This window comes from Epinephelus moara, chromosome 13 (assembly GCF_006386435.1).
Source record: "Epinephelus moara isolate mb chromosome 13, YSFRI_EMoa_1.0, whole genome shotgun sequence".
Classification (NCBI taxonomy): Eukaryota; Metazoa; Chordata; class Actinopteri; order Perciformes; family Serranidae; genus Epinephelus; species Epinephelus moara.
The window spans coordinates 2722205-2746871 of NC_065518.1; the positions used below are offsets into that span (position 1 = coordinate 2722205).

The window sequence follows — 24667 nt, forward strand, 5'->3', positions numbered from 1 at the left end:
ACCCAGAGCTCATGACCATAGGTGAGGGTTGGGACGAAGACGGACCAGTAAATCGAAAGCTCCGCCTTGTGACTCAGCTCCCTCTGAACCACGACGGTCCAGCGCAGCACCCGCATCACTGCAGATGCTGCGACAAACCTCTACCCTCTAGAGGCTGTGGTCATGTGACCAATGCTCTAAAAGAAGTAAAGAAGGAAGAAGTCCGTGCAGGGAGGTAGGTTGGGATGGTCGATCAGGCCCCCAGCAAGTGCGTTAAGCTTTGACACAAATTTTCAGAGTGGCCAAACAGTGGCATTACAACTCTGAGTCCATCTCCTGATGCCATTGGACTAAAAAAAAATCTTTTCCCATTGACTTGCATCAGGAAAGAGACGTCTGTAAATCAGTGGAAATATATTTTTTGAGCATCACAGCTCCTACGATATGACTCTTTCCACTATCAGGATTTGATCCATTTGGTCAGATAACATTTGGAAAGTCAAGAAGGGCCACATGATTAAATCATTTTATACCTAGCACTAAACCAGAAGTAGCCTTCTCAGCTATATGGGCCCAGTCATGCAGAAGCAGCGCCACACATCCAGGTAATTGCACATCCTGGTAATAGAGCTTTTTTGGCTTCATGCACCACTGAGCAGCTTTCACAGGAACGCACGGGGTCCCGGCTTCAATTCTGTATCCAGTTCTCCTTATACATCCATTAGGTGATGGGCAACAAAACAGGACTTTCCCTCAGGAGACCGGTGTCAGTGATCCATCCAATAATTGTCAGATTATTTCAGGTTGAATCAAAGTGGACGGCCGACACTGACCGAAATGTTTTTAACCAAATTTGACCTGGTTCAAACTTGATGTCTGGACGTATTTTGCAAATCTGCAAATCACCAAAAACATGCTTTCTGGGAGAATTTTTTTTTTTTTTCTTTTTGATTTAAAAAAAAAAAAAATCAAATAATAACAATAATAATCTCCATGCCGGACAATCACAGCAGCTGTCATATAATAATCTCCATGCCGGACAATCACAGCAGCTGTCATTAAAAAAAATCTTTGTTTCCTTAATAAAAAGAAAACTTCTGCTACTTTTTTTTGCTCATTTCAGAGAGTTATAAATATGGAAGCTAATAAGAGACATACGTTTTTTTAATTTTAACAGCCACTGATTTAACTTTAAAACACCACTGAATTCATAGCACTGAAATATTTTACTTTGAAAACCTGAATTTATTGTCCTGAAATCACCTCTTTGGAATTAAAATATGAAATTTCTTGATATGTCGTGTCCATTTAAAATAGTAAGTTGAAAAAAATCTATTAAAAAAATCAGTCAAATTTGATTCGTCAAGTTCAGAAACTAAAGTTAAAAAGTCAAAAAATTTGAAATATAAAAAGAAAATCAGTCAAATTTGAATCTTAAAATTCAGAACCAAAAATTCAAGTAAAAACAATTCAAATAGTCACATCCAGGCTACCCAGCCTATCCTGTCCTGGGTTGCCATACAATTTTTTAACTTGAATTTCAAATTTGTGAATATTAAAAAACTAATTACAGCTTTTGCAATAGCAAATCAAGAAATTTAATTAATGATTAATTCATAATTAAAGAGGTGAATTCAGAACAAATAAAGTCTGATACATGATTTTCATAGTCAAATATTTAAATGCCACAAATTCAGTGGTGTTTAATTTTCAGTATTGCGTATCCAGTGGTTGTTAAAACTCAAATACATATGTCCCTTATTGGCTTCCATACATACAGTCATTTTGAGACAAAGGAGGCAAGGTCGTGACCCTGCCGGTAACTCGTCGTGTGCAGACAGGATGACGCGTTCACTTGTGCATGTAGAGTCGTATGAGGCCCGCCTGGTGCAGCTGCTGCCACAGGGTCATCTCCATACGCAGGTCGTGGTTGATGAAGAAGCCCACTGGGCGGTAGTTGTTGTCGTAGTAGTGGTCAGAGTAGTTCTTATAGTCTGGTGTCATGAAGCCGTACGCGCTCACCTTAATCGACACAAGAGACATAAAATCACAGTCAGGATAAAACAAATTATGTCATGTGATTACCTGACAATCTAAACAGGTTTCATTTTACAAGCTCTTAAATCATGTTTTGACTTGACTCCTGCAGCCTGAATCATTTTCATACCCCCACAGACAGATTGAGAAACAGGTCTGTGGGCGATCTGATAAATTAAATCATACAGTTGGCACGGCAAAGAACCATGTCATATTTCCTGAGTGCACGCTGTGGTTTGACTGAGTCACTGGCGGCACGTAATCAAGGCTGCACAATATCAGAGCTACGTGCATTTACAAGGCCAACTGCTGAGAGTCAAAACTTTCTCACGCTATCAGGCAAGTGCAGCCTTGCCCCTCAGTAAATAAACAGCTGAGCGACAGCAACATGCAACACAGCAGGGATGAAGTTCACCTGGTCGCAGGTGTGCAGAGCAGCCAGCAGCATCACAGCTCCTGTTGACGGACGGTAGATGTCCTTATATTTGGTTTTCAGAGCATTAGAACGAAGGAATCTGAAACAGAGAAGTAATGACAGCACTGATGAATCTGAAGTTTCACATGTATAATAACTGACCCTCTGTCACAGTGTGGGAACTTCCAGCAGCAGCTCACTCTGGTTTCAGCCTCGCTGCTTCTCTTTTAATCTCATTTCCAGCTATTTGAAACGTGAGCCCTGCTTTCATTCTGTTCACCTGCTCTGTGGACACGACGCTCACCTGTTTCTGAGGTAACGGACGAAGTCAGGATGGTACATCTTCAGCTTTTCTGCTGACACGTCTGCTCCAAAGTAATTCGAAGGACTGTGGAGAAGACATGACAGTATTGTAAAAATGACACAAACATTTAGACAAAGGGAAACTTTTCTGTGTGTTTTAGGCTGCTGTCATTGCTGTCATTGTTCATTTTAAGTTTAAGTCGTCTACTTAAAGTGTTTGTATTTGTCACTGACAGGCTCAAATTGTTATCATGTGTGTCTGATAACATTATGAAAAGGAGCAAAAAGAGAAATGAAACATTTTTCCATAGTTTTCATTTGTTCCGTTCTGTTTTGTGTCCAAGTCTCGTTAACAATAAGTCCCGAAGACTATTTCAAATGTCCAAATCGGCTAAATGTTCAACCATGACACTAAAAATCTTTTAATAAGCTATAACTTGTGTTTCCACTGTTTTTCTTCATGTAACATGTCGCCTCTCGTGTCCAACGCTCTCTCTTGGACACAAAACAACAGATATACCAAAGTTCAAATGAGAGAAATGCAACTGTGTCATCTTTCACTGAAAAAACAGTCAACTTATGAGCGTTCCCGACAGCAGCTGCCCTCGCTGTCAATTTTATGCCTTTTTGCTGTGGCATGTCTGTTACCTAAGAGAAAGTGTCTGTTGCTAGGTAACTGTCGTTAGCGTGTTTATTGTGTCTTCATGAAAACACATCAATTCCGCCTGTGCAGTTCCCACTTGATGCATGCCTACAAACTGTCTGACAGTCCTGCCATCATGAGGTGAACAGAACAAATGCTAGATGCACTTGCTTGTTTCACTAATATTGTGTGATGGGCCACATGTAGCATATTTTGAAAGACAAGCTGCAGGCCGTTTAAAATCGATCCGCAGGCCATGATTGGCCCCTGGGCCAGACTTTGGACATGTCTGGTTCAGAGGGCCACGAAGCCCTAACACTTTGCCCTAACCCTCTATCCCAGCAAGACTCAGGACACCCGACTCCTCGACGTGAAACAGAGGGTTGGGTTGATTGGTGAGGGCAAGAGGTGAAGCAGAACCATGAGAGGAGAACATGAGAACATTATTGTGAGTAAACTCTGATCATTATAACAGCCTGTAAGTGCTGCTCACTTTTTGCCCCGCTCAGGTCCTCTCTCCACTGGAGTGTGTGTCGCTGCTGCCTTCATCAGCAGGTAATCACGGTCGTGATCAGGCAGGAAAACGTATCTTGTTTCCTGTGTGAGAGCAGCAGAGTGTGACGTGACTCAGGTCTGATTCTGTTATGATTTTAGCATGTTATAGAGAAAAGACTTTTATCTTTATGTCCTCACTTTAGACAGAGGGGGTCCCTTATACCCGACGCTGGCGTAGCTCCTCATGGAGTTCATCAGTGTGTTGGTGGAGAATGTGTAGTGGGTGGTCCGAGACCCCACATCCTCCTCAAAGCCCTTAATGATCGCCCCGTTAGTCCTGAAGATCAAAAGTGTCCACAGTGAAAACACAAATGTTACGACAGAACAAAACGAACATCCTGTTAATTACCCTTTAATCCATCTGTAAACTCAGCAAAGCCAAACCAGTCTGACTGAGGCGGCTCCTCAGGGCCTCAGGGCTCTGCTCATCATGTTGTCAGAGTTTAACCTTTTGAAGACACACCGGCTCATTAACGTGTTTTATCCTGGCAAAAATTAGCATTAGCATTGCAACAGCCAGCTATAGCAGTAAATGCAACATGCTAATCAAGCTAGCAGCTAGCGTTAGCTTCACCCTCTGGTCCAAACATGGTCAACATGGATCCAAAAATCCAAGATGGCAACGGCCAAGTCATAAACCAATGGGTGAGCTCACGTCACGGTGGGTGCGCCCAGTATTTTACACAGTATATGTTATTTCAGTTTTTACCTTTCTGAATGCTTTTATTTGTCAGACATTTTTGGAGGTATCAAAACCTGCTTAGGGCCCGATAAAAGGCCGAACACCAGACCCCAAACACGTGGCTTTACAAACATGATTTAAGCTTTTGAACCACAACAAAAAACAAAAAAACACAATGGATTTAACTGTCAGGACAGAGTTTAGCTCGACTAAGTCTTTACCAGGATTACATAACGAGGCTGTGGTCAGTACCTGAAGACGTAATGATGACTGTCGATCTCCTTCCCTTTCTTTGAATCCTTCAGTATGCCACCGTTCCCCACCACAGCACAGTGGGTACAGTCTGATTTATTGGTGCGATCCTTCCAGTCGTCCAACATCCTCCAGTTAGCAGAGGAGTTGAGGACTGACAGAGTTTCCACCAGCGCTGTTGACACAGAAAAACAGAACTAATCTGGATGAGATTTATTTAACACAGAAAAAATCCTTAAATCATGAGACAAAGATTTAGCTCCTGAACCACTGATAATTTTTTTGTGCCTGTGTAATTGCATCGCCCACAGATTCATTTATGTGCGTTTGGTCTGAAAGAAAGAAAACTCCCCTGAGGCTCCATGTGTGGGCACACAGACAGGAAGCTGCTATTATCTCAACACGATAAGCATCTTAACAGCGATGAGGCCCACATGTCCTCACTCAAATTATTCAAAATACTTTGCATCTTCTGTCTGGATACATTTGGGATGCAAATGTTTAAACAGAGAGTAAAGCATCAGCTTCAGACAACCTTTAAACACTGTAAATGTACAGTGAGTTATATTTACATTAAAAAACACACATTGACACGACCTGAACAAAGGTCACATAACAGAATGTGCCAAAAATTATTTCACAGGTTTTGTTATGTCTTGTAAAATTCTGGACTGATGTTTTAAAATAGAGGAGAATTTATTTCTGAGGAAACTGTCATTTGATTCAGGTGTAAAACCACTCTAAAATGTATTAAAGATGCCCACTGTGTGCGTACAGCCCTTTTCAGCTGAAGGAGGAGGACTGGCCGAGCATCTCGTAAATTCTTGTTTTTTCTGCATTAATACTAAAATATTCTCCTAAATTTTTATTTTTCAAAATCAATGACAATTATAACCTTAAAATTATAAGAAAGGTTTTCATTTAAAAAAAAAAGAAAGAAAAGAAATTCTGCTCATTTTGAATTAACAAAATAATATTGTAAATTCTTGTATTTCTGAATTAATGCGATTATTATGTCAGAATTATGGGAAAAGTTTTCATGATAAAACATTCTACTAGTTTTTCTGAATTAACAAAACATCTAATAAATTCTGAGAATGAGAACTAAGATTTTTTTTCGAAATCAATGAGAATTATTATCTCATAATTATGACGTATTCATGTTAAAAAAATCTGAAAATGTTTCTGAATTAACAAAAAATGTAAATTCTACTTTTTCTAGATTCATGTGATTATTATGTCAGAACTATGAGAAACATTTTCAAGAAATAAAATTCTACTCGTTTTTCCTGATTTTTTTTTATTTTTGAAAAATCAACGAGATGATTATTTCAGAATTATGCAAAAAGTTTAATTTAATAAAAAAATCTGCTCTTGTTTTCTCTGCATTAATGACGTAATAACTAAGAATTTTTTTTCAAATTAACGAGAATTATTATCTCAGAATTATGGGAAAGTTTATGAAAAAAATCTAGTTTCTCTGGCTTAATGAAACAATTTCATAAATATACATAAATTATTTTTGATTAATGAGAATTATTATCTCAGAATGATGGTAAAAGTTTTATTTAAAAAATTCTACTCGTTTTTTTAATCAACAAGAATATTATTTTTTAATTATGGGAAAGGTTTATTTAAAAAAAATGCTTTTTTCTTGAATTAATGAGATAAAACAAGAATTTATATTCTCGTTTTTTTTTATTTTACAACATTTTTATCTTTAAAACAAAAACAAGAACTGAATTTTTTTTAATGAAAACTTCTCACAACTCTGAGATAATATATTTTTTATTTTTCTCAAGTAAGTTAATTTCACTTCTGTAGGAAAACAATGATTTAAAGAAATAAATAGAAATATGGATAAAAAGAAAAACACACATGTACATATATGTATATATATATATATATATATATATATATATAAACAACCAAACCAAGAACTCACTCTTGAAATCGATCCCTCCCCAGCCGTGGGCTCCTGGGTACTGGCTCAGACGCTGGTGATGTTCATAAGTGGCGTGTTGGGCCCACTGCAGGACTGGAATGTGTTTCAGAAATCGTCCTCCAAATTCTGTTTTTGTGACCCGACTGCGGATACTGTCCGGGCAGTCCTGAGGGAGGCAGGTAAAAGACATTTACTGTCACCAGACCACATACAGGAAGTCTTCACCTCGACTCCTCCACTTAGTACCAACATACATTTATGTCCCACATGATCATTTCAAAGCCAGATTCATCAGTTTAACTCGGCCAGTTGCACAACTTCAAGATTAACCTCCATTCTCTCACTGGAGGCAATTATCAAGGAATTACACGCTCACAACCAGAGCTTTAATCCATTCATTCATCATGAAATTTACATGGACACATTTTGCTGATGCATTAAATATAAAACCACATGTGAGCAGATGAAGCATGAAAAGCTTCCACACATGCAAACACGTGAACACATGAATACTTTATCCCGTTAATTGTGTTATGTGCCCCTGGTTCTCTGTGCAATCAATTATCGATTCAGCCTCTCTGAACTCTGCTCTTATGTAACAGCTCAGAAACTAAACTGCAGCTTAGCTCAGCTGATCCTTACTTTAAAAGCTGGATCGTACCAAAGTTCAGTGAGTGCACAGCAGGAAATGATCACCATCATTAATACACTGATCATTAAACTTTAGTTAATATTTATTTTACTGTTAAAAAAAAATTAAATGATAATAATGTTTATTTATTATTAGTAAAGCTTTAATTCATGTAGTTTAACAGTTTATTGTTGCACACATAACATTTAAGATATTATATTAAAGGAGCAGTGTCAGATTTAGGAGGATTGAGTGACATCTAGTGGTGAGGACTGCAGATTGCAACAGGCTGAAACTTCTCCTGGTTAGAATTCCTTCAGTGTTCATTGTTCAGGAGGTTCAGGCTGAATTATCCACAGAGGTCTCTTCCTCTCCAAAACAAACTCACCTGGTGGTTTAGACGAGTAACAACTATGAAGCAGTTTCACGTTACTAATCAGTGTTTTTCAATCATCCCAATCTCACTTTGGGGTCGCTGAAAACTGGCGACTTCTGGCATTAGACGCTGATGAAAAAAGCCGTCCTTTCACGCCGGTCGCTGTCATTGTTTAATGGCATCCGGCGATAACAGGGGAAATGTGGCAGGACAACAACAAAGGTTAAAGCAGTGAATGTCTGAGTAGGGTGTGCAGAAGAAGGGGTGGTGGATGGGTCCAACAACCACTGACTTTCACCCAGGAGGCCGGTGTTCACTTCCTGTAAGATTGTAAAGCCAAACCCTGTTCTTTTCAACTAAACCCAACCACGTGCGTGTGTTGTTGAAGGAAAAGAACGTCAACTGACCTATGGCTAAGTCCCGCCCTCAAACGCGATGAGCCAATCACAGTGCGTATAGCCATTCAAACGCGATGAGCCAATCACAGTGCGTATAGCCATTACCATACACTGGGACATTCTCTACCTGGACGTCCATTGAAATGCATTACAGAAAGTCAGTTTTGTTTGGTTTTATGAGCTTTTTCTGAGATTTGAAGTTTAAAAATGGTCAAACGGTGTGCATGGGGTACATGCAACTCTGACACAAGGTATCCTGAGAGGCTGGGCGACCAGGTGTATTTTTTACACTTTAAACCACATCTCAACCGAGAAAAGTGTCTCCTTTGGATAAAGTTGTGTGGTAACGTTAGACCACAACATCAACTCAACGTGAATAAGATTAACAATGATGTCTACATCTGTTCTAAGGTAAGTCAACATTGTGTTTGAGGCAACATATTGTCACTTTGCTGGAAAGAAATATAAAGTTATCTTTAACATCTCTAGCTAACGTTAGCTAAAGTTAGCCTAACGTTAGCTCCTAGCTGCGTTGTTCATCATGTCACCTTGTTTGCTGGGAGTTCATTAGCCTATTTTGTTCTAGTTTTGTACTTTGGTGATCGTACATCATTGTTAGCTGTTGTCCAAAGGGCTCTAGTTAAGCTAACGTTAACTTCTGGAGCTTAGCTTCATTAACTTATCTGTAATGGCAGAGATAACAAAGGTTGGCAAACGTTATGCTGAATGATTCAGTGTAAATACTGTAGCACCAAACTAACGGAGAGACACTCTTGGTAAAGATGGTAAAAAGGCCGTTATCCTTTTCTCATATTCTGAGCCAAAAACCTTAACTTCAGTGGCACTTTAACTTGTTGTCTTTGACGGTGACGGCAACCAGATGCGGTTCACAAGCGTACACTGTGACCTGTAAATTTTGGCTTGTAATTTAAGCTTTTCATCGACCTTCTCAACAATAAAATGATGAATATATCCCTCCAATGCGTAGTTTAGGCCCTTTTGGTTACTTCTCAATGACATCTGATGGTTATGTTCCCAAAAATCATCAATTGCCTCCTGTGAAATGCCGTGTACTGTGACACCTGCCATAGCGCCGGACACTGAATGTTGATAGTTTGTCCGAGTGAGTGGAGGGGGGCGTGGCTTAGCCATAGGTCAGTTGGTGGTGTTGTACCGATGTTGTGCTTTTATTTTGAAAGAGACTGTGTATAAACTTTACATTTCTTGTGAAAAGTGTTTGGTTTGTCCGTTCTCAGCTACCGTAGAAACATGGCGATCTCCGTAGACGAGGTAGCAAAATCACAGCGATTCTTACTGTCAGCTGATTAGAAACTAAAGAACACATACTTATTATATTATATTCCATCTCTGCCAATACATCACCCTAAAGCCTACATACTGGACCTTTAATTAAGTATTTTTTTACGGTCAATAATTGGTTTGTAAAGAATCTATAAACATAATTTGGATGTTATTATAAAGTTGTAACTGATGATTATAATACCTTGTTAAATGGTTAATAATTACTGTTAATAGGGCATCTATAAACAAATTTGGAAGGCCTTTATAAGGTTGGAATATTTACAGATGCACAACACGGTAATTATTGCTTCACAAAGCAGTTATTAACCATTAACAAATACTTCATATACAATGTTATAATGTGTGCAACAAACTAAAAAAATAACACATATGACAGCATTACTAATAATTAGGAAACATCGAAGAGACTGGGATTAAACCTCCTACAGAACCATATGATCCTCCAACGACACGTTCAAAGACTACGAGGCAGATTTGAGTTTAGGTTTTCTCATCCTTTCCTCTCAGTGGACACAAGACGGCTCAGCAGAGAGATTCTGAGCTGATGACACATTCAGGGTGGGAGACGGAGGAGACACGCTGTTATTTAAGTGTTTACTGGAAACTCAGACCCACTCAGTGCGACTGTGGCAGCCGCCCTGATGACCTAATGAATCTCCACCCTGATGAAAACCAGAGGGGTGTGACAATCTGAACTTCTGATGCTCCACAGATGCGACACACCAAATCATGTGACTCATATCAGGTCAAGTCAGGTGTTTTCTAGTACTGAGGTTTTTTGTACCAGGCTGTAAACATACTTATTTCTGCTGTACAGTTTTAACATGGGGGTCTGTGGGGACTGACTCATTCCTGGAGCCAGCCTCAAGTGGACATTAGAGGAACTGCAGTTTTTGGCACTTCAGCAGCTTGGTTTGGGGCCACAGACGGAGTAGGGAGAACAGAAACTCATTGTTGGTACTGTGGTATGACCAAGATGGCAGTCTGACCCAGGAACAGCACAGAAAGCTAATTTACTACGAATAAAAATGTGACTTCAGGATCATTTGAGAGGAGTTATAATCACATAAACACATGGCTTTAATTTCAGAGGTAAACAGACAGAAAATCCAAACAAGCAGAACTCACTGTTTGTGGAGGGATATCTTCGCTCATGTAAGTGTCTCCGATGAACGGAGGCTCTGTTGGTCTGGCTGCCTGTGTGGGCTGCTGGCGCTGCAGCGTGGGGCCTTTGGTACTGGTCCTGGTACTGGTTTTATCCGCACCATCAGACCTTGAACTGGACTTTGAGAGCTGCAGGATGCTGTTCTCTGCTGGTTTGTGTTTAACGGCTGTGGGAGTTTGAGTCTTTACAGTTGGAGTGTGTGCGTGTTGATGCAGCTCTGGGGAAAAGTTGGAGGCAGGGGGCAGACGGGTCCACTGGTCACTGTTGCTCTTTCTGTCAAGAGGCTCCTGAGAGTCCTGTGAGCCGCTGTGGAAGACAGAGCAAGATCTGGCGGTGAGCCCAGCAGGTCACTGCTGGAAATAAATCATCTGAACCCCCACATCTCCCTCAGTATGCTCTCATGTGGTGAGACGCACTTAAATAGAAATAATGAGAACAGTAATAATGATGACAGTAAAAACAACAGCCAAGTCGCCAGAATTTGCACGTTTCATGTGTTTCCTAACAAAGTTTCTATAGTGACGTCGTATATGAGCTGACTGTGTCATCAGGGGGTGAAGAGGATGGTGTGCTGCAGACCACTGTTCAGACCAACAAACAACAAAACCGGTTGTGTTTCAGCGAGTCTTCGTTGCATTTCCAGCAGCTTTTTAACCCACAAATGTGGCTGTTTTATAGGGACTCACTGTTGTGTTTTCTGCAGCTTTTAAGTTCCCTAATGTAGTTGTTTTGTAGGGACCCATTGCTGTGCAGTTCCCAAACATGGGTGTATTTTATGGACGTGTGGCTATTTTCCTGTGTGTTGTGGCTGTTTTTCTGTGACCCATCACTGTGTTTGCTGCAGTATTTTAGTTCCCAAACGTGGGTGTTTTTTGGGACCTTTGGCTTTATTTCCTGCTGCTTTTTATTCTCGAAATGTGGATGTTTTTAGCAACCCATTGCTGTATTTCCAGTTCCCAAACATGACTGTTTTCCTGCAAAGTTTTAGCCCCATGTTGTGGCTGTTGGTTTGTGACCAATTGCTGTGTTTGCTGCAGTGTTTTAGCCCCCAAATGTGGCTGTTTTATAGGGACCCACTGCTGTGTTTTCTGCAGCTTTTAAGTTCCCTAATGTGGTTGTTTTTGGGGGACTTGTGGCTGTTTTTCAAGTTAAGTTTAAGTTTATTTACTTTATTAATCCCCCTGAGGGGAAATTCAATGTTTTCACTCTTGCTTGTCAATTACACACAGGTCTGAAAGACACACACATGCACAAACAGGACCTATACATGCACAAAGTGGAGAGATGTCAGAGTGAGGGGGCTGCCCTTTGGTCAGGCGCCCCGAGCGGTTGGGGGGTTCGGTGCCTTGCTCAAGGGCACCTCGGCAGTGCCCAGGAGGTGAACTGGCACCTCTCCAGCCACCAGTCCACGCTCCATATTTTGGTCCGGACGGGGACTCGAACAGGTGACCCTCCGGTTCCCAACCCAAGTCCCTATGGACTGAGCTACTGCCGCCTTTTCCTGTGGGTTTCTAGCCCCCAAATGTGGCTGTTTTATAGGGACCCACTGCTGTGTTTTCTGCAGCTTTTAAGTTCCCTAATGTGGTTGTTTTTTGGGGACTTGTGGCTGTTTTTCCTGAGGATTTTTAGCCCCATGTTGTGGCTGTTTTTTGTGACTTGTTGATGTGTTTGCTGCAGCATTTTAGCCCCCAAACATAGTGTTTTTAGGGACCTGTGGCTGTTTTTCCAGCAGCTTTTTAGTTCCCAAACATGGGTGTCTTTGAGGGACTTGTGGCTGTTTTTCCTGTGGATTTTAGCCCCATGTTGTGGCTGTTTTTTTGTCACCCATCGCTGTGTTTGCTGCAGCATTTTAGCCTCTAAATGTGAGTGCTTTTTAGGGACCAGTGGCTTTTAGTTTCCAAACATGGGTGTTTTCTAGGGACTTGTGGCTATTTTTCTGGCTGCTTTTTATCCCCCACATGTGGATGTATTTTAGGGACCCATTGCTGCTTTTCTAGCCAAAATTGTAGCCTTAAAACTGGGTATTTTAAGCCAAACATGATCTTTACTAACCATAACCGAGTTGTTTTTGTGCCTAAGCATTACAGCACATTAACCACAGCGTTGTTGAAAAGTAAAGTTTCGATGTATCTTCTACCTGATAATATACAAATGTAATGTATCTGTGGTTTACAGAAATGTTCCAGGCCAAAATTAATTCAGTGATTGGGTTAAATAATAAAGGAATAATTCAACATTTGGGGAAAATGTTTGTTTGTGTTCTTGATGAGAAGATTAGCACTCTTAAGTCTTGATCTGCCAGCGAGCAAATCTGCTTCAATCCAGCTTCATATTCAGTGGACTGTTATTTTGTGTTCATTGCCTCATCTTACTGTTAAAATCTGTTGACAGGAAGTGTCTGTGGCTGAAAACCACTGATGGGGTTAAGTGAGAAATTATTTTGCAACTTGGGGAAACCAACCCTTCAATCAACTTAATAACTTTCCACAAAATAACACATCAAATTAAATACATAACAACATGGGAGGAACTGAAATTCATTTAGAAAAATAAGCTGATTTATGACTCACATTTCATAACTTAGAATACACATTACAGTCATGAGAGCGAGGGAGGAGGCTGTGGTTTGTCTGAGCCATTTGAGGAGCTGAAAATCTTCTCTATCCTATCTGCTTGTCACGAGAAGAGATGGTTATCAGACAGCACGGTGATGCAGTGGTTAACACGTCACCTCAGAGCAACAGGGATCTGGGTTTGAACCCGCTGGGGCCCCTCTATGTGGAGTCTGAATGCTCTCCCCTTTCAAAATACATTGTTGGCCTTATCGTTTCAGTAGGTTCACAAAAATATCCTGACTCAAGGTGCACTAACTATCTTTTTTTCCAAAGCTTTCAAACTCAGCATGTTAAACTCAGTGACTTAAAGCAGTGATGAGGTTTCTCCCAAACTTTAACACAGATTGTTGCTGATTTTGTCTGATATTTCATGTAGAGAAACATCCTGTAGTAAAAGAAGCGTCAGTGTCAGGTAACCTCTGCTCTTATCTTCACCCTGACCCGACCTGACACACCAGATGCTGCTGATGTCACCATCAGCACTAAGTAAACCTCGTAAAGCCGTTAACGAGACACAAACGCAATAAAGCAGCTGAATTAACGTGTAACTGGAACTTGTTAATGTTGAACAGAGACCAAAGGTTGAGCCACAGAGAGGACAGAAGGACAGTAAAACACTTGTTTGTCTTTTATTTGTCACCTTCAGAGAGTTTGTAGAGGAACAGAGAAAGATTAAATAAACCAGAATAAGAATAAATCAAAGTTATTGTTTTTGTTAATTTTTTAAATTTGTAAAATAAATAACTACAAAAAAATTTTTTTTTTATTATTATTATTATTATTATTATTTTTGTTCATTTTTTTTCCTTGATTCTTTTGGATGGTAATTATTGTGCTGAAAATTATTATTATTAAAGTGCACTTCACTACTTAATACACATTTAATATTGGCATACTAACAATGTCCTAAACATACTGTACTTCTTTTCAATATATACACCATTCTTTTGACAACGCTGTATCTCAATAGGGTCATGGCAAAAATGTTTTTCAAAAATTTACTCAAAATTTTTTTTAATTGATTTTTTCCTTTCTTTTTCTCCCTAAAAATATATGAATTAAAGATGATCAAAAATAATATTTTCATTTCTCATGTCTATTTCCTCCTATTATTTCCACTTTTCTTTATTTTTTTGCTCCTTGACCATTAAATTAAATATCACTATACGGTGGTCATGGAAAAAAATCTTACTGTTTTTTTATTATTAATTTTATTTTATTTTTATTATGTTTTTTTTCTTTGATTCTTTTAGAAGGTAATTACTGTGCTGAGAAAATTATTAATTAAAAATAATTAAAAATAATACTATTTACATTTGTCATGGTTTTTTTCCATGTTTTCACAGGATTTCTTTTTTTTTTTTTTTGCAACTTGACTGATACTTATTTAATATTGACATAGTTAACAGTGTCCTGAACATACTGCATGTTTAGTTCAATATTCACACTGTGCTTTTGACAATACTGTATTATAATAGGGTCATGGCAAAATAAATCAATAAATACTTTTATAATATTACATTATTTTAACATTATTTTTAATTTTTTATTATGTTGAATATGAATAAATAAATGAATAATTTTGTAACATTTTATTATATTCTTTTTATTTTCTTTAAAGATTTTTTGGGGGCATTTTTTGCCTTTAATTGATAGGAAAGCGAAGTGTGAAGTGGGGAGAGAGAGAGGGAGTGACATGCAGCAAAGGGCCACAGGCTGGAATCGAACCCGGGACGCTGTGGCAACAGCCTTGTACATGGGGCGCCTGCTCTATCCACTAAGCCACCGATGCCTAGTTTAATTATTATTTTTGTGTTTGATTTTTTTTGGTAGATTATTATTCTCCTAATGAATTATTGACTAAAAATTAAAATAATAATAATAATAATAATAATATTTACATTTCTCATGTTTTTTTTCCTCCTATTTTTTCCATATTTTCTCTTTTTTTTGTTTCTTGGCTATTTAATTCATATTCAGTATTGACATACTTCACAGTGTCCTGAACATACTGTATGTTTAGTTCAATATTCACATGGTGCTTTTCCAATAATGTATCTCAATAGGGTCATGGCACCAAAAAAACAGAATGTTAAAGGCTCCGCAGTCAATGAACAACATGGAGGTCTCCTACATCAGAGAGCAGCAGGAAGTGAGGAGGATATTTTTACTCTGGCATTCAAATTAAAGACGAGCTTTTCAAATGAAAGACCTGCAGCTCCACACGCTCACACTCACCATTCAGTGTGTGAAACAGACCTTTGAGAAGCAGCCATCTTTTCCATTTCTGTCCCTCGACTTAGTGCATTTTATCTGGACGTGCTGGCTTTTAAAGCTGGAGCTCTGCCCGTTACAACAAAGCTTACATTTCACAGACGCGTGTGAGAGACCACCTCCAGTGAAATAACTCCAGGGGCTTTTTTTGCATTAGTGCAGCCGGAGCGCTGTGTGGCTCCTTTGTTAAACCACAGTGATACAACGAGAGGGGGAATAAGTGCTGCTTACAAAAAAACCATGGAACTTTTCATACCACTCACTCATGATCTAAAAGTTTAACCCTTTAACGACACCGTCCTGTTTTACTGCTGCGTCTGGCCTCAATTATCTGCTGCTCTGCCATTCAGGAAATCTGAGACAACATATGGATCCTGTGCACAGTCAGTGACAGTCAAACATGTTCCTGTCATGTTCCCTTTGAAGCCCATCTGATTTCTAAATGAAACAATGACCATGAGGCCTCGGAAAACTTCTTTCTCAATCTGTGTCCTACGGAGTTTACACCAACAAATCATTTTCTGACAAAGCCGATATGTTTTGGTTTTTCCATGTAAAAGATTTTTTTTTCTCTTCTCACTTGGTAAACACCATAACTACGCCAGCGTACATGTGTAATGCGCTGTAGAAACATGGCGACGCAGACCTCCTGTCTGTCTCTGTAAGCTGAAACCATTTCCCTCAGTGGAAACAAAGCTTTGATTTACTTTAATTTCACAGATAAGAAACAATAAATTGTGAAGACAATAAAGCCTCCACACACTGTGTGTCATTTATCCTGGCTTCATATGAGCAGAGGAAATCTCTGCTAGCTGCTAGGCTAATTTATACAATGTAAAATGCCATAGGCTTGTGCTAATAACGTTAGCATGTTGTATTTGTGGGGAAAATGTGTCCAGATAAAGACAAGTGTTTGTCTGTGAATGCTGCGAGTTATAGTGAAGCTGAGTTGTGTTTGATACTGTCTCTGTTAAGCCATGTTTAATGTGTGTTTAATGTGTGTTTAATGTGTGTTTTGAATCAACTAAACTTTACAGCACTTCACAGAAAGCCTGTCGCCAACTAGTGGTTTGGAGGTGTAACTGCAGAGTGACACAAACACCACCACACAGGGGCTTTTAGTTGGTCTCTCAGATTTAATTTAAGGGTGTTTACATTCACATCAGATCAACAAACTAGGAAGAGGTAAAGTAAACAAACACTATGCATTATGGGAAGTGTAGCATATTTTTGCTTCTGTTGCATCCATTTTGACTTTTGCAAAAGTGTCTCTCACGAGTTGCCAGCTAAATCTCTGGAGTACATGTTCGTAAATGAAGTCCTGATATTTCATGTCTGGTGTCAGTTTCTTTGCACACTGTGTATCTTCCTTGTTGGTGTCTGCACTGTAGTTACACTTCCTGCTTGTTTCCGGGAATTTTGTCTTTTGTTCAGACCTCAGTAGGTCAGAAACATGATCAGCTGGATGATGGTTTGACTATTGTGGCTGGTTATGTAAAGTAAACTTCCTGGTTGCTTTACTGTGTGTGTAGGATCACTGTCCTGCATGTACAGAGTCAAGATTTTAACCTCACAGTTTAATATCATGTAAAATGACTCCATGTGTCAGTGTTCAGGTGCTGTTGCTCCCCTCACCTGTTTGTTGTCCGTATGAAGCCATGGAAATGCTTCAGAGGCATTGGGGACCAGGGCAGACGCGTCTCCAGGTTCACACACAGGATGTAAACACACAGCAGGGAGAAGGCGGTCACCACGGCAAACACCAGCCTCCTCTGGACCGCCATCCCCATCAAGGAGCGTGTGGCTGCAGCTGGTGGGCTGTGTGTGCTCGCCCTGCCCTCCGTTCCACCTGCAGGGACATGAGGAGGCAGAGGATGGAGGCAGGCGAGGATGTCGTCCTGCTCAGGACAGCTTCTGTCTGTGTTGGTGAAGCAGGGGAGGGAAGATGGAGCGTTGTGATGGTGGGGATTTAATTAGCCCGCAGCAGGATCTGGGCTCCACTCTGGGCTTCTCTCAGCAACACTAGAGTGGGAGGGAGACAGACACAGAGAGTTGGAACCAGGGCACAGAGTCTGGGAGGGGGGGGGGCAGGATGGAAGGGGAAACTTTATCTTTCAGCGTCCCAAATAATCCCTTTTTAATGAAACCTTTTCTCATGCCCCTGAACACAAAGTGCAGGGTCACAATCTTCATATCTTTTTGTGTGCTGCTTTTATTTATCTCCGTGCTGCTCTCACTGTTCCTGAAAAGGTACAAAAGACGAAGCACAGCCGGTGCACACAACAACATTTAAAAGATTCACACATTTAAAGGCGGGCCGGCCCTGGACGTCTCAGGGCTCTGAGCAGGATTTGGTTTGAGAGGGTCCCTCCATCATTGTGTCACCACTTCACATGGCACTGAACCCATCAGTCTATTGTAAGTATTCATTTAAGCACACATAATGACAAAATGAGCACGTAAAGACTAAAGTGGGACCTATTCACTGCAACACAATCATTAGATAGATGACAGCCAATACAGTATTTGTCTATGACTCCTCCAGCCCAGTGAGCAGTCCTCTTAAACTGACCTCCAAATGTAATTTACTTAACATTAATTATGAGCTGCAGTGCTGGCAAACTGTCAAAGAAGAGTTTGTGAAGATACTCAGCCCAGTCGCCAGAAGAAAATGTTTATGCAAACCATGAACATGTTACATTTGTACATTTCTATCTATCATAACGTTTCTAAAGTGTCGTAATATATAAGCTGACTTTGTCCTCAGGAGGTGGAGGGGATGGTGGCTGGTGTGACACGTAGGCACGAGGCCTGCCAGGCTGCAGACCACTGATCAAGACCAAGAGAGAACGAAACCAGTCATGATTTACAGAGTAATCACTGTGTTTCCTGCAGTTTCCCAAACATGGATCTTTCTGAGGACTTGTGGATATTTTTCCAGCAGCTTTTTAGTTACTTAACGTGGGTGTTTTTTAGGGACCTGTCGCTGCGTGCGTGCCCCCAAACCTGGGCATTTAACCATGACCAAGTGGGTTTTGTGCCTAAACGTAACCACAGCAATGTGTCCACTAGTCATGATTTGCAGAAATGGACAATGGCAACATTTTTGCCGCCGATCAGGTACTTATCCTAGTTGGTGTTTCCATTCTTGACTTGTTCATTAATTTTGTTTAACTTATCAGAACTAATGTGATTTTTGTTTTATCACAGCATCATGGTCGTGCTCGTTTTATTGGAGACAGTAAATTATTACATAAATGATCCATTTTACCAGTGTCTGACTGTTTTGTTTTTCACTTTTTCTTGGCAAAAATGGCATAAAATGTCAGATTTTTTCAAGGAAATTTAATTTTTATTTCATTATCATCTCTTTTACATAAAGAAAATCTTTTTACACCCCTCAGAACCCAAAGGGTCTCTACACAACTGCTCAGCCATTATCTACTCACCCATATGCCGAGGGAGGCTCAGGTGAAGTTTTAGAGTCCTCACAACACTTGCGGAGATCCAAGGGGAGAGGAGGTAGCAACACAACTCCACCTAATGGAGGCTGACGGCGCCCCAGATTCAAACGTCCAAAAACACATAATTGAAACCACAAAATATCTCCATACTGCTCGTCCGTAGTGATCCAAGCTCTGACTGCCTCTCTGGGCACCACGCTCACGTGTGTGCGCTTGTGCGAGACCGTGAGACATGTCGGGGCTTCAGGACACTTGGATCACTACGGACGAGCAGTATGGAGATATTTTGTGGTTTCAATTATGTGTTCTTGGACGTTTGAATCTGGGGCGCCGTCAGCCTCCATTAGGTGGAGTTGTGTTGCTACCTCCTCTCCCCTTGGATCTCTGCAAGTGATGTGAGGACTCTAAAACTTCACCTGAGCCTCCCTCGGCATATGGGTGAGTAGATAATGGCTGAATTTTCATTTTTGGGTGCACTATTCATTTAAAGCTACAGAAGGTAACTTCTATAAAAAATAAATAACTTTAATTGATTCTTAATCTAAAAATGTCATATTTGTGGAAACTGTCACTATATTCTGACGTTAGTACATAAGAGAGATAATCTGTGGAAACAAACACCCCTCTGGCTCCTTCTAATGGCATTTAAAAGAATCCACTGTGCCTGAATGACAACAACCAATCAGAAGATGTCGGCCTTCTTCTGTGAAGGTTAAAGGAAGTTTTTCGCCGCCTGTCTTCTTCTGTTTTCATATACAGTGTTGCTGGCAGCACAGAGTATGCATGAGCCCTCCTGGCTCTGATTGGCTGTTTTATTCAGGCACAGCGGGTTCTTGTAAATGCCATCAGGAGCACTACAAGGAGGCAGGGGAATCTGATTTTTACATAGATGATGTGTCTCATAATGCTGTCACGACGTAGTGACTGTGTCAGCATATATGACAAAAGGTTATTTCAATAAAATATAACTACTGAGCCTTTTAAGGGTGAGGCAGGCTCTGCTGAGAGGAGCTGAACAGGCAACACTCCGGCCAACTTCTCCACCCAATCACCAGAAAAAAATGTTGGCATTGTACGTTTCTGCAAAGCACGGATACGTTACATTTGTATGTTATCATGTAGTGGACGTGCTTGTACTTTGAACAATGCTGTGGTTAGGTTTAGGCACAAATACCACTAGGTTCAGAAAAAGATCATATTTCGGCCAGTTTTAAGAACACGGTCTGCTGGAAACACGGCAATGACTCGATACAAAAACAACCAGTTTGTTGTTGAGTCTGCAGCTTGACAGCGTCTCTGCCAAGATGCCTCCAAATGTGTTTATTGTTGTGTTAGATATGATCCCACGTAAGAGATAAGTATCTCAACAACATCAACAAGATTTGTTTTGTTGTCTGTCTGTAACTTTATGTTGCTGCCTGTCTCGGACACAACGTTCAGAGAGATTTTGAATCTCAAGAAGTTTTTCTGGTTAAATAAAGATTTAAAACTAAATCGCCAGAATACACGTTGGTATTGTTCGTTTCTGCAAACCATGATTTGTTACATTTGTGTTACTGAAAGACTCCAGTCTGGGATTTATTTTATTTCTGTTGTAAAGACTGAATCACAATGTTTGTTTTCAATATCTTTTGGATAGAAAACCTGTGTGTCACGTACATAAATGGTGCTGAGCTGAGACACTGAGAGAAAATGGTGGTCCTGTTGTGGTTGAGGATGCTGGGTGACAGTAAAGAGTGGATAAGGGTTATTCTAATTCACCTGTTGGGACATAAACTGAAGAAAAGGACTGTTTGCAGTGAGATGTTGCTGTTGGTGCAACACAGTCACCAAAATAAATGTTGGCATTTAACATTTCTGCGAACGCGTGATATTTAACATTTGTACGTTATGATGTAGCGGACATGTTAAACTTTACACTGTGGTTAACATGTGGTTAAGTTTATGGTCATGGTTGGGATGAGATCATGTTTTGGCTCCAGATACCCAGTGATGGGGAACAATATTGGCAAGGAAAGCAGCAAAGTCTTGATAGAAAACAAATGAAGCTCAGCTTCGTGAGTTCAGTCAGGAAGAGTTTCTTCATGCTACATTCATTCACAGTTTTCTCTCTCTGTCCCACCGCTGAGCGCCCTCCTTCGCTCCGTTCACCTCCAGTCACCTTATCCAGAGCCCAGGACGAGCTCATAAAAAGCTCACTCCTCTTCACATGCAGGGGGCGGCTGCACAGAGCACCTGAGGTGAGGATTTTCCTTTAAATCCAAGGTAAGGTTTCCTCTAAATAAAATCAGTTGCACATAAACCTTAAGTCCTTAAGTTTTTCTTTTGTGTAAAGTTTGTTAAACCGTTGCACAGAGGACCTTAGCAACCAAAGTAAGGGAGCGATCACACTGAGATGAAACACTAGAAACGCGACACCAGTAAAACCGTTGTTTTCCTATGATACGGTGTGTCTGACCGGCGTTCAAGCGTCTTTTTAGACGGGCGTTTTTGTAGATGCTTCTTTTTAGACGCGTAGACGCTGAAAAGTTAAAATATTTTCAACTTTTTGAGCGTCAGACGCCAGTAGCTAGCACACATTGAATAAGTGCTTCCAGTGTTTCAAGCGTCTTTGAAGCGTCCGTGTCTCTAGCGTCTCGTTTCTGTGTCATCGCTGCCTAAGGGAACAAACATAAAGGTACCTCTGACTGCATCTCAGCAATAACATGGCTGAGTTTATGGTGATAAATGATGAAAATGAAGGCGTCCTGAGAAGAGTGTTCCACGACCGGAAGAACCCGATAGACACCCTTAATGGTGAGCAACTGATTTTGCACTAAGTTTATGATTTGGAGTTGGATCACTCAACTTTCTGAAGCTGCGCTCTTCCAGCCCCGTCACAACTGATGATCGCTTTGGACGAGGTATTTCATGTACACAAGTCAACTGTGTGTCGCGTCATTCACCGGGTTTCAAATGTTGCAATTCCCTCCCACATTCGTTGCTTCATGTTTGCTGTTATTTTCGGATCAAATTCACTCGTCAGTTTGTTCTTTCTTTTATTGAATTCATCTAGAAGTATAATTTGGTTCTTGTGTCTTCTTATCTTTTGCCATTCTTTTTACTATCAGGCCGACTTTGGGAGAGGACGCGTAGGTGTGACAACAGGTAGCCTGGGCTATCACAAGCGCACGTTCAAGCAAACAAATTGTTTCCATGGAAACAGTAGAATTTTATCCATCCATCCATTTTCAACTGCTTATCCGAAGTCACTTCACGGGGGCAGCAGGCCGAGCAAAGCACCCCAGACGTCCCTCTCCCCAGCAACACTCTCCAGCTCCTCCTGGGGGACCCCGAGGTGTTCCCAGACCAGATGAGATATGTAATCCCTCCAGTGTGTTCTGGGTCTGCCCCGGGGCCTCCTACCAGTGGGACGTGCCCAGAACACCTCTAACAGGAGGCGCCCAGGAGGATCCTGATCAGATGTTGATCCACCTCAACCTCAACCTAATCTCCTGCTTCTTTTCCACCCTCTGAGAATATGTGACATCACGATGGGGTCAAATCGGCAAAAACTTTTCTCATACTTCTGTGCTCATGTAAATAAATATTCTTTTCTCTCAGAACAAGTCTCTCCTGATTGATCTGCTCTTCATGGCCCTATCCCCGCTGCAAACACAGCGCTGAGTCACTACAAAACAACCAGCTCTGCAGACATCTCACCGAGGTGTCACACCATCCACCACCCCTCCACCTCCTGATGATGAAGTCAGCTCATATATTATGCCACTTAAGAAGCGTTGTTATGATATCCATGCCAGCATTTTCTTCTGGCGTCTCGGCTGTGCTTCCCAAACTGACAGCAGCAAAAACCCTGAGGTCAGCTGCAGCTGACAACAAACGCAGGAAGCTAGAAACCGTATCTTACAGGAAACGTATTCTTTGCCCGCCTGTTGTGGTCACACCAATCTTGTGAGTCTCACAGGCTCTCAGCAGAGGGTGAAGACATTAACATACACTGTGAGCACCTCCCCTCTTCACTTCTCACCTCTTTGTAAGAGTAATAACCACAGTTTGAGGCCGGGCTCTGAAACCTGCTCTCTGAACTTCAGTCTGGAGCTGCTTTCTTAAACCCATCAGTCCTCAGAGGTAATCGCTTGATAACCGGGTGAATCAGGGAAAATAATAACAGCACCGGTGACAATGTGAGTGATACAGTTTCCCAGGCTTGTGTGAGGGAGTAGGTGCTCCTGGCTGAGGCTAAACGGGGAATGGAAAGAATGTGTAGCAGTGATCCAGTGATAAACTCAGCTCCCACGTCTCTGATAACAGGAACATAACAGGAAAACTCCAGAGGGAATTTACATTTTTCACACAAACCAAAGAAAATACAAATAGTTTTCACAGAGATTTTTACTTTAAATAAATGTCACAAACTGAATACGGTCTAACATGGCTGACAGGGTCAAAATAAAAAAGGGAAAAGGAAACACATGCATCAGACTGTGACAAATCATGACTCTGTCTCTCTTCCTTTAGTCAGAGGACTCTCTCGTGTCTGTTCCCATGTAACAGGAACAAAGCTCCTCAAACACAACACAGAAACATAAAGTAAAGAAAAACACATGTCCCTCTCACCGGTACAAAATCCTCTGTGTCCTGCGCTCTCTGTCTGTCCTTCATGCCGGCTGTAGTGTAGACACAGTCCTCTAAGTTGGGAGCTCTGCTGCTCATCTACGTAGTGTGGAGCGGCTGCACTGCCAGCCTCAGCACTGTATGGGCGGGACCATTGTGAAATGAGCAACAGCTGCTGGCAATTGGTCAACCCCCTCAACTCCACAGCGTGAGGCAGAGGAGGGGGAGGAAGAGAGAAGCCCACTGCAGGCTGCAATGAAGTTCAACATGAGCAGGCTGCTCTGAGGAGCTCGGCTATGCTCACAATGTGTGGAGACCCTGAATCACAACATAATGACAGACAGGAAAGACACACACACGTGTACACATTTATCTATAAAGAGAAACTGTCAGGTGACAAGCAGGAACATGCACGCTGAACTTCCGACACGCAGCTGACAGTGCTTAAAAAAAAAAAAAAAAAAAAAAAATCAAGACAGGAAGACACTTCACAAGAGCCTTTCACTCCATCCATCCATCCATCAGCCCTCCAGCAGCCAGCCATCAGTCAGCTGGGCCCCGCAAAGCCAAGTGAGAGTCAATGGCCGGTGCACCTCTCCGGGTTCAGTTTCCTCTGTGAAAAGAAAGGAAATACACTGAAAGGAGAGACACGTTTCAGTACGCGCCACCGGTTGCTTTGGCAGTCCGGAGGAAGTGAGCTAGCTGGAGGGCGAGGAGGGAAAAAAGGGAAAGAAGAAGAAGTGGGTCAGCTCTGGACATTATTCCAGATGTATAGGCTGAGACTTCCCTGAGGGGGGTTTGTCTCCATAAAGGCAGCTGAGAGAAGGAAAGGACAACATTTATTGTGCCAGAAGGTTTACAGACATCTCAGGAATGAAACGCTTCAGTTCTGCTGTCAATAAATCGTTTCAGGCTCCAAACCAACAGCTATTAAGGCTCATAATTTGGATCCCACAGACTAAATGTGATAGAAGACACTTCTTCGCCTCTGCTCAT

The 24667-nt window shown here is 41.1% G+C and overlaps 1 protein-coding gene across 1 annotated transcript; it reads right to left on the reverse strand.

Annotated features, from left to right (window-relative positions):
- Positions 1–999: 999 nt before the first annotated feature.
- Positions 1000–24625, reverse strand: st6galnac (ST6 (alpha-N-acetyl-neuraminyl-2,3-beta-galactosyl-1,3)-N-acetylgalactosaminide alpha-2,6-sialyltransferase). Its single transcript, XM_050059442.1, has 10 exons — positions 23675–24625; positions 17229–17615; positions 10668–11010; positions 6812–6977; positions 4867–5041; positions 4071–4209; positions 3871–3974; positions 2736–2819; positions 2432–2531; positions 1000–2001 (listed from the first exon to the last, which is right to left on the reverse strand). The coding sequence occupies exons 2-10, from the start codon at positions 17381–17383 to the stop codon at positions 1831–1833; spliced, it is 1437 nt and encodes a 478-aa protein (XP_049915399.1). The 5' UTR covers positions 17384–17615; positions 23675–24625; the 3' UTR covers positions 1000–1830.
- Positions 24626–24667: the final 42 nt, after the last annotated feature.